General features: G+C 50.2%; 1 protein-coding gene across 1 annotated transcript in view; it reads right to left on the minus strand.

Annotated features, from left to right (window-relative positions):
• Positions 1 to 5,300, minus strand: part of FAM20C (family with sequence similarity 20, member C) — a 62,046-nt gene extending 56,746 nt beyond the window's left edge. Inside the window, exons 1-4 of the mRNA XM_009886185.1 lie at positions 5,250 to 5,300; positions 4,541 to 4,698; positions 4,306 to 4,449; positions 661 to 833 (exon numbers count right to left, since the gene is read on the minus strand). Coding sequence (XP_009884487.1) covers positions 661 to 833; positions 4,306 to 4,449; positions 4,541 to 4,698; positions 5,250 to 5,300 — 526 coding nt within the window. The remainder of the gene's footprint in view (positions 1 to 660; positions 834 to 4,305; positions 4,450 to 4,540; positions 4,699 to 5,249) is intronic.
• Between the last annotated feature and the right edge of the window lie 5,414 nt (positions 5,301 to 10,714).

Here is a 10,714-nt window from a genome sequence, read left to right on the forward strand (position 1 = left end):
AGCCCCCAGCCGTGCGTGTGCGCAGCACCCCGTGCGTTGCCTTTGGGGCTGTGGGGTTTTTCCCCCCTGCACAGCTGAACTCAAGGAGACACACACCGCCATCATAGAGCCCCGGAGAAAAGCCCTGAACTGTGTCACCTTTTCTACCCAGAACCCGCAGCTGACGGGGCGCATCCCCGCCGTGGATTCCCAAGCGGAACAGAGCCGCGCTCTGCCCGGGGCTCCCTGCGCGGCACCGGGGGGGCCGCAGCCCCACACAGCCCCACAGAGCCCCCACCACCGGGCACAGCCTTTCCAGTAACAACCAGCCCCTCACACAAACCCAGCCCCAGCAAGACGCTATCTGCTTTTTGCCGCCCTTTTTTTTAATCATCGTATTTATCTTAAAGAACCGAATCGGGCACTTTCAGCCTGATTGTGCCTAGAAGATCTCCAAAAGGAAGGGGGCTTGCCTGGCTGGCAGGCTTTTCAGTGAGTCAGTAATACAGAGCTGGCAATCTCTCGTTATGCTTAACAGGGAAAATGAGCGCAGAAGTCAGGAAGCGATGCTGTAGGCACGCCGGAGAGAAGCCATGCAAAATATTCATTAATATTCAAACAGCAATGAGATCCTGAACAATGAGCAAATAAGCATAAAAAATGAGATATATCTGAACATACCAACACTGGTTATCTTTTGGGAGACCAGGTCTTGTAGCAAAGCCTCAATTGCAGGATTATGTCTGGAATACAGCTCGTACCGATTAATGCCAATGTGGAATTTTAACCAGTTTGGGTAGGAGTCTATGGAGGTTTCTCCAGTTGGCAAAAATTCTTCATTATCTTCATTTTGCCTACCACCAAAAAAAAAAGAGAACAACACAACAAAAACCCAAAAATGAGGAGAAAGAAATAACATTACAGCTTGTAATAGGCATCAAGAACAGGGCTTCAAAACGTGACAACATGGAGGAGAGGCAAAGCAGGACAGGGGAGGGGGAAGTCCCCGGCTTGTCCCTGCGCCCACCTGGGGCCGGGGCAGCTGCACTGCCACCTCCACTCATCATTCCTGAGTTAAAGCCCGTGGAATTCGGGAGCAAAACTCAGGGTGACATCCCCGAGCGGTAGCAGGGGCCCTTACACAGCATCAACGCGGAGCTGCACAGTTTAGGCAGCGCTTAAGGCTGCGTTACGTCGCACACATCTTTTACCCGTTTGACCCAAATGACAGCATCATCCCGTGCCCCTGTCCACAGGGCAGGTGGGGCAGGGCGGTGGGGCGCAGCAGTGCCTGGATCCCCCAGTGCCCCCACTTCTGCTGCTCCTCTCTCAACGCAGAGGCCCGGGAGAGGCTGCCCCCGAGCCCACCGCTGCAGCCCGACCCCGCGGGGGCTGCCCCTTCCCCAGCGGGAGGATACTGTTACAGAGAAGAATGGATAAAATGACTTGTAACCACTAAATTTCACGTTAGTTCTGCGAACTTTGGCTGCAGCCACTAAGGAAAATATACGTAGAAGAGGCAGCTGCATTGTGGGCATCAATGGTAATTTCACTCTTCACCCACTGAACACGCCAGCACAGACCTGTGATCCCAAATCCCTCTGTGCTTTTAGGCATCCCCAGGTGTTCATACAGTTGTGATGCTTTTTTTTGCCTTTTTTCTTTTTCCTCGCAGAGAAACCAGAACTTTTTCAGGTTATTTCACTCCAGGGTCAGTTTTAGTTATTCGAGGGAAGGGGTCTGGACAATCCGCACGCCGGAGGGGCGGCAATCAGAAATATCTGTCCTCCCTTTGGTAAGGTTCCGCTCACGCTCTGCGGCCTGCCAGCGCTCCACAGGGCACGATGCCGCTGCTGAGCCGGGCGGATGTCAGCGCGTTTGGAAGAGGGTGCTGTTGCATTAGACAAACGTTTGGATTTTCCAGTCAGTGAAATGTCTCAGCGTTTCTCACAAGCCCAGAGGGCCCGGGGTGCGCTGGGGCAATTGCCCACTCCGAAGGCCGGGGAGCAGCAGAGGTGTGGGGTCACCGGGGATTCACCGGGGATGAAGAACGTAGCCCAGGGCAGACCCCGTGCGCAGGGACACCGGCCAGGAGGAATGCCTTTGGGACATTGGACCTTGCTCTGGGGCCAAGCTAATGGCTTACGGCCAGGGCCGGCCGCTGGCCCCTTGCCCCTGCTGGGAGGCAGGGGGGTCCGAGGGAGCTCCCCCCACGCTCCCCATCTCTCCCATCGCTCCTCTGGTGGCATCTGCCTCTGGCTGTGGCCGGAGAGGGGACATCTGCCCTCGGCACTGCGGCCTTCCTGCACTCCTCTGTTTATTCTGCATGTCATAGAGCTTTTTTTATTATTATTTTTGTTTTCTTTTTTTTTTTTTTTTTTTTTTTTTTTTTGGAAAACAACCGGGATCACCAGATTGTAGCAAGGCAAGATATGACACTTACTACACATGTAAATAGCGGCAGTTAACACTGCCCTCAGCTTTCCCTCACAGTCTGCTTCATTACCTTGAGGTACCCCGTGAACTGCAATTGTTTTCTACCACAGACAGTAGAACCCAAATGCACAAACTGATGAACAGATTATGAAGAGAAATGTATGATGACCATTAACATCACTATGAATTTTGCATGGAAAGAACTGCAGCCACACCTGAAATTCCTCAGCTTCATGAAATGTTGGTAGATTCTTCAGCTAATCTGTACTATAACTCAAATATGCTAAAAGCAAATTAAAAAAGTAAAAGGTTTTCTTTGGTTGCTTTTTTGTCTGGTTTATATTTTGGGGGGGTGGTGGTTTCTAATGGAGAAAAAAAAAGTATATCCCCCCCCTCCCCGTTCTTCTCCTTGAAAAATTTTTCAGTCAAATTTAAGTTAGAACCTATCCTAACTGTCTAAAAAACCTGCTAAATAACACAACACATAATTTCAACAGCTCTTTATACCTTAAAATAGCTTCCAAAATGCGAAGTTGTCATTTGAGGGATGCATACAGAGCATAAGGTTAATGTTGTTAAAGGTAGTCAAGCTTGTACAAAAGCAAGCACAACCAGTTAGAGGGATGAGCAATGAGCAAACGGCTGTGTTCCTCGACTCAACCAAACCAAAACCCACACATGACCACCAACCGGATCTCTCATCACCCAGCTTGTCTCCAGCAGAAGACTTCATCAACTTTTACATGCAGGATATCACAAGGGCAAGGATCACAGAAGGACTTCATTTTCAAGAAGTGGGTGTTTTTTTCAAAAGATATGGGTTGACTGATAGGAAGTCTGTGCATGCAAAAACCAGAATCCTTCTCTCCTGTGTAATACCTTTGATATTTTTAGGAAAGATAAGGGAAGAGTATTCAAAATAAATTACAAAAAAAAAAAAAAAAGAAAGACGGGGAGGAGGAGGAGGGGGGAAGAATAATATTAAGAAAACCTGTACGGAAAGGCGACGGAAGCAAAAAAATCATCCATAGTATTTGGCTGGGCTGGAAACGCGGAGTCCCTTCCTCCGGCTCCGGGCGGTGATGCAGCAGAAGCGCTCTCCGCCCGCTCGCGCCCCTGAGGCCGCTTAACGACCGCGGCTGGAAAAGAATTTTCTTCGAGCGGTTCCAGTTTCTTCATCCATCGCGTCCAGTGCTCGGGAGAGATTAATATGTTGAGCTGAGATCGAGTGTGGGTGGCTGCTGTATCCGAGCCGGGCTTTCGCTTTGGCTTGGGTTGGTTTTTTTTGGCTGCAAAACTGTCTGATGGCACAACTGCAACATAAAGGTTAAATATATCACAGGGGGAAAAAAAAAGGGGGGGGGGGAGGATTAGAGGAAAGAAACTAATATAAAACAGTAGAGGTTCTTTCTAGCAAAGAGGTCCCGTCTTTGATCTCTGCTGGGTCTTACAGCTCTGCCTTCAGAGAGAGAGGGAGGGAGGGAGAAGGGGGAGAGAAGGGGAGAGGGGGGAGAGATCTTTGGCAGGTGCAGAGTGAAAACCTCTTTCGGCTACGCGGAATTCTGGAGACTGGTTGGACTAGTAGCTCTGCAGCTCCAGCTTTCAGTGGGTGTGTTAAATATTATGAGCGAGCCATGATTCCTGCCTTCCTCACGTCATAGTTAGGAGATTGGCTAAATAAACGCTACAGTGATAGTAACAGGAAAACCTCAACCAAAAGCAGGGTTTTTTTCCCCTCCTCTCCTCCCTCCTTCCCACCCCCCTTTTCATTCTACTGCAGCTCCAACTGGGGCAAGGAGAGGGCGTCTGTTCCACAAAGGTTTGCAAGATTTAAAAAAAAAAAAAAAAAAAAACTAATAAAGCGGTAGCGGAGAGGGGCAGCGGCGGTACCGGCGTTGCAGGGCCGGAGCGCGGTCGCTGTGCCCGGGCTGGGCGCAGCAGTCTCCCGTGGCCTGGGCTGGAGGGTGGCTACTGGCCCCCTCGCCCCTGCCCGGCCGGAGCGAGGTCAGCACGGAGAGCTGCGCGCTCCCCTTCCTGCCCAGGAACAGGCGGTAGTGCTGATCCGAGATCCTGTGGGCTGTGATAATCCCCGAGCGCCGGGGGGGGAACCCGCCCTGCTGCTGACGGTTGTCCAAGGTTGAGGGCGGTCTGGAGGAAGGCACAAGCCCCCCCCGGTGGTCTCCAGGTGCTCGGGCCGGGGGTGGACGGTCCTTGGCAGGGCTCGGGCTGGAGCCGGAGGAAGGCGAAGGGGGATGCGCTGAGAGGCCCCGCGGCCGGGGAAGCCTGCCGCAGGAGGGGAGGCTGAGAGCACAGGGCTTGTTCCGCCTTGAGAAAAGAAGGCTCAGGGGAGGGAGACCTGATCACCACCTTCCAGCATTTAAAGGGTGGCTCAAAAGAAGATGGAGACTCCCTTTTTAGGAGGAGTCACACGGAAAAGATGAGGGGTGATGGGTACAAGTTACTCCTGGGGAGATTCCAATTGGACACGAGGAAAAATTTTCACACTGAGAATGCTCAGCCATTGGAATAATCTCCCGGGGAAGCGGTGGATTCCCCAACATAGAACACTTTGAAGACTGAGCTGGGCAGGGTGCTGGGCTGTCTTGTCCAGACCGTGCTTTTGCCAAGACAGGTTGGACCAGATGATCCTTGAGGTCCCTTCCAACCCGGGGTTCTGTGATTCCATGACTCTGCCCACCCACTACCACCTTTCCACAGAATCATCTCAATGCTGAGCAGGCTGGCCCAGTTTTCCCCGCATTAAGCAACACTAAAGTATTTCTTTCACCCCCAAAGTGTTTTTCCCCAGGCTCCATCCAGCGTTGTTCCCTCACTGGGCACTTCTCCAGGGCCGTGTGCTCCACGCTCCCCTGCAGCACATCCATGCGCTCTTACAGCGTCACCATGCTTTGCACAGGGAAGTCACTGCTCTTCCAACGGGAAAAGAAGATTGATGAAGAAAAAAAAAGAGCCAACAGGGCCATGATCCTATGGACTGCTCCACACCTTCATGGGGGAAGAAGACCTGCTGTCCTAGCGGGACCTCTTGCTACCAGGGTCCAGAGGTATAGCTCACTGTAGGTGCAGCACTTGGATTCCCGTGGAAGCCATGGTGTCACCCCGCATCTTTCAAGTGCAGGTGTTCATAGTCATAGCAAAACATTTTGCTGTGCAGCCAGAAGCAAGGCTTTCCGACTTTCTCTGCTTTTTCACCAAGATCGGCTCAGTCAAAGGCTGCCTGGTGAGGTGGCCATGAGGACAGTAACACTGGCTGCTCGTCTGCCATTGCCTCCCACCACTGCTCGATAGCGGGTCTGTGTGGTGCCGCTTGGAAATTGAGTTCTGCTCAGAAGTTCACTACCTCCCTACGCAGTGAGCTGAAGTTCAGCTTATTTTAACCCAGTTTGGCAAGTTTTCAGTCCACCAGGAAGAGCCTTACAGTTTTGGTTTGACTGGGGAACCCACCGCTGCTGGAAGAGATGATACGTGGCGGGGGTGCAGCATCAATGGCACATGGAACACTACCTGTTTGGTTTGGGGATGGGTGTTTTTTGCCTGCCTGTGGCTGCAGCCTTTCTGCTGCTGAGCTCGTGGTGCTGCCTCTTAGGGAACTCAGCTGGGCTGGGTTAGCACTCAAGCCCCGGGAGAGAAAAGGAGGCAGGTGGAAGCTGGAGCCTGTGCCCCAGGGAGCGAGAGGTGGAGGAGAGTGGCCGAGGACGGTGCTTCAGGAAGGGTGAGTGTGGGGTGTGCAGTTCCCTGGGTGTCGCTTCTGTTCCCTTTGCTGTGGCTTTTTTAAGGGGTTCTGGGCGAGCTGTTTGTAGCGCTTCATGTAAGGACAGGTAATATGACACATAATCTGTTCTAACGTGCCGCGGTAGGGTTTGTACATTATGGCTTATAGCTGCAGGGGTGGGTTTTTCCTTAGCGTGTGAGCGGCTGAAGCCGGAGGCTGTGGCACTGGGTGGGGGCTGGGCCTTAACAGGTATGATGATGGAACAGCTGAAAGCTACTTAAATGTGTTCTTTAACTTAAAGTTGTTTGGATACATCTATTACTTTGTAGTTACAGAATGTTGTGTCAAATGTGTTGAAACTCCACATGCAAGAGTTATACAATCAAAGTGAGATTAGCTTTGAAATATAATGTAAGCAACTAAGTGTAACTAATTACATGGTTTTCAAAAGGTGAAATAGCAGTAACACGCAGAAATAACTGATTCCTTAAAACTGCATTTTTTTGGTTCCCATCTGCGTGTGCACTGGCTCTCTGGTTAGGTACAGTTTGTGTAAATGGTGTCTGCCTGACTCTTCTGTGAGCTCTTTGCTCCCTGAGCCTTTCAAACGCTTGAGTTTTATGTGAAGATGGGAGACCGGTGGATGTGCCCTGTCCCTCTATGTGACCTTTGTGGACAAGTTTTGCTAGGACCAAAGTTCCCTAGAGATGTTAATAAAGGAGAGCTGTCTTCCTTCACCTTCCTCCTTTCTTGTGGGATTCAGAAGAAGTGAGTCTCACTGTTGAAAGATCACACAAAGTGCTTTAGGGGAGCTCTTCTGTAGTGTATATGGCACCCATGTGCTTGCGGAGTCAGGACGTTGGAAGGGCAGGTCTCCCCAGCTGGAGAACCTGCAGTGCTGATCTACAGTGGAGCTGCAGCTCCGTTGCCCTGCAGCCAACTGCTTTCAGGTGCCTGGCAAGGGGCACTTCACCCCAGTTTGTTAAATAAGCTGTTACACCTACTTTTAGCAAGTCTAATTGAAAACAAAAGACTCATGGGATCTTTCAGTGCACTGTTTGCAAGTGCCCCTCACTCTCTGGTGATTTAGGATGAAGAGTGGTGGTAACCCAGCAGCAAAGGAGGGCAACTCCTGCGGGGATCCTCCCTTGTACCTCCCGTGGGTCACTTGGGCCCTTCTTATGGGGACCAGAGGATGTCTCCGGGCTCCGGTCCCAGCCTCCTCAAAGTCTTGGGAAATATCTTGCAAACTGGTTAATTTGGGCTGCCTTCAGTGTGACGTTCTCTGTTTCTGTTGACAGTCTGCAGGTATATTTTTCCTTAAATTGCCTGATATCTTTCAGGCTTCAGACTTTCCCAGCAGGGATGAGCAGATGCTGTTACCTGAATCAGATTTTTCTTTGGTCTTCTTATTCAGTGCAATAGAGCAACCGTTAAAGGAAAATAACATCACATAATTCTTTGTTTCCCAACCCCAGTATCTACAAACGCCTTTACCCACCGATGTGGTCATCTGTGAAATAAGATGCACTGGCTCGTTGGCAAACACTCGCAGAGAGCAAGCTTGCGGCTGTGCTTTGGACTAAGGGGCCACGTGTAATCCTCTGTTCCCTGAGCCTTTCTTCCTCTGTCCTGGAGACTGTTAAGGATCAGCACCAGCAGTATATCACAGCCCCTCTGTGCCTCTAAGCTCTGCTGGTCGGTGAAGCGAGGGAATGAAGCCAAGACATGTCTAGCTTTCCCCTCTCCTGTGTGGGCTCCATCTCTAGCACATCTCAGCACAAGGAGGGTACCTGCCTCTCTGCTTTCCCAGTGATGTCTTTCCCATGAATAGGTGCAAGGATGCAACCCCGCTCCTGTTTTGGAGCTGCTGTGCCCCGGGTGTGGGTGATGGGGCTCTTCCTGCCTCCCTAACCGTCTGTTTGGGACCACAGAGCAAGTGACAATCTCATGTTTGCACTCCTGTTTGGTGGCCTTGTGGGGCTGGCAGGGAGCCTGGTGTTCGGGCCAGGCTGGAGATGGGAACCTGAATAGGTGCTCGGGTGGGAGGGCCGAGGTGGCTTGTGGTCAGGAAGGCACAGGTCGTGGATGCATGAAGCTGTTGAGATAAGTCAGGAGCTGGGCTGTGGGTCAGGATAGGCTGGAAATCGGGCAGCAGGTACGAAATGGGGAGCAGGTGGGGCAGGGACCAGCTCTAAGGGCTGTCAAGGCTGGTGCAGCTTCTCGGGACAACCTCTTGCTGGCTCTGGGCGAGTGTGAGCTTGGTGCAGGAGAGCTTTGGTGCTTGTGCTGGGATCTGGGGGGCGTGTGGCCCGTTTCCAGTAAGGAACAGTTCCCTTTTCCTGCTGCAAGGGAAGAAACAGGGATTTGTGTCCAGCCAGCTGGATTTCAGCTCTACCTCCCCGTCTGCGTCCCTCAATGCCTTGGCCCCGGCACTGCCAGTGCAGTGCTTGCACGCAGGTCACCTCCCCCAGCTTCAGACGTTTGCCTTCCAGAGGTGGAGTTGATGGGAAAAGAGAAATTCTGGTAACTGCTGACTGTTGCTCAACTCTTCCTTCACGCGAGCTTTTAACTGCAGAACTGATGTGCAAAGAGCCACAGGGTCTTTGTAATAATGCCGGATTCAGGTCATTTCAGAAGTTACTGGTTTAGTATTTTGCTTTCCAAGGTCTTGGGCTCAGAAAGAAAAATGTAAATATTTCTCCTTATCTAAACTGTCTTCATACAGGATTTCAGTACATGACCAACAGCTTCTAATTTCTGCTGCGCTGTGTGTTGGCCCAGCGTTCCCCCCTCTAATTGCTAGCCTTATATAAACATGGAAATAGTAAGTTCTAATGGAATATTTTGGCATTAATAAGTTATTGCATACAGCTCATTTCAATGATTTCATGGAAATCAAGTCCCTTACATCAACTCTTTATTTTCTTTTTTGGCCATTGATTTAAAATCTTTCCTCTGTTTTCTTGGAAATATTTGAATGTACTGGAAATGTCACACTGAATTACTACAACGAGAAGCCAGGATCACTTTGGATCTAACAGGCTTCTTAATTTCATATTACAAACTAACACTAAGCACTTTTTTGCATGTTCTACCTTTGCTTTTATTCAATAACACAATCAATTCAGGAGTGGTTACTGTCGTATATCCTGGCATTTCTTCATTGTTTTGTGTGTGAATTAATAGCTTATCTGCTGATGAAATCTGGGTAGATGTTTATTTTCCCCACTTTTGTCTGCTTGCCTCACTGAGCAGTGACAATGGTCAGTGTACGTGATAATGTATTCAGGTAAAGAAATGAAGCGTGGTTTTGGGTGAGTAAACATACCCAGCTATTATTTTCTGTTATAACGGTTTACAGCCTTCCGATGTAAAGCCTGAATGCATCAGGGCAAACTGTAAGTCAGGCCTGATTGCACATTTTCAATCAACATAATATTTTTATTGTTACTTCTAATGGAAAAATGGATTTTCCTTTCTGAAAACCTCAATCCATGAGGCTAGAGTCCCGAGGGCATCACATGCTGTGCCCGGCCCTGCGGTGGGGCTGCCTAAGGTGCTCTTTCTGCTCTCCCTCTTTCCTCCCTCTCTGGAGATTCATGTGCTGACCCAATTTATTGGTGCTTTGCCTTAAACACAGATCCCGCTGGTGGCCTGATGGGTATTGCACATTAACCTCCCGCACTGTGAAAATCCCCTGTATTGCTAAGGAGTATGCTGGATTCTGAACAGAAGGCAATTCCATGAGCTTGACTTCATAGTCAACTTTGTGTTGGTGTATGGAGGATCGGTGATGCCTGTTTGAAGTGGTCTGTTAATATATGTTAAAAAAAAAAATATAGCAAACCAATGTTGTCTTGGTTACCCTCCAGCCCAGGATTTTGTTAGCTAGGTGATATTTCTTGACCAAATCTCCTCCCCCAAACCCAACAGGCAGCGTGGCCAGCCAGTCCTTCCTGTAGAGGTTTTGCTAAGGTTGACTGGAGGGGCGTTGAGCTGCAAGCTTGAGCTAAGTCGTGGTGACAGGAGGGACCTGTGACTGGCTTCTCCTGGTACCAGCAGAGCTTTCTGGTGCTGTGAAATCACTGCTGCTGGGCAAAGGGTGGCTCATCCTGGAAATGTGTCACCAGCCTCAAGTGATTTCAGGAAGCCAAAGCTTCCAGCTTCAGCCTTCGGCTTTGAGCGTCCCAGTCTTTGATTTGGGATACAATATCCTGGATGATCCAAAACCCCAGGGATTGCTTGAGAAACCTGTTGAAAAGAGAGAACCCTTTGTTATTCTATTAAGGCAATGGAACAGAAGGCTTTTCCTGCCTGTTTATTACTCCTCAGCTGTTGCTGCTGCAGACGGCGGGTTAGCTCCTCAGCTGGTATCAGCTGGCCCTGATTTCAATGAAATGCCATCTAATTATATCAGCTGAGGAGCTGGACCACAATGCTTAATTCTTCCATTGGCTGGAACAAAGAGCTGCCTGGCAATGCAAGAACAAACCCTGTCATTGTTGCTGCTGGAGCAATGGGATCGGCCTGCGGAGGGATCACATTTGCTTTAGTCATTCGAGC

The sequence above is a fragment of the Charadrius vociferus genome, unplaced genomic scaffold, assembly GCF_000708025.1.
Source record: "Charadrius vociferus isolate BGI_N301 unplaced genomic scaffold, ASM70802v2 scaffold430, whole genome shotgun sequence".
In the NCBI taxonomy this organism is placed as follows: Eukaryota; Metazoa; Chordata; class Aves; order Charadriiformes; family Charadriidae; genus Charadrius; species Charadrius vociferus.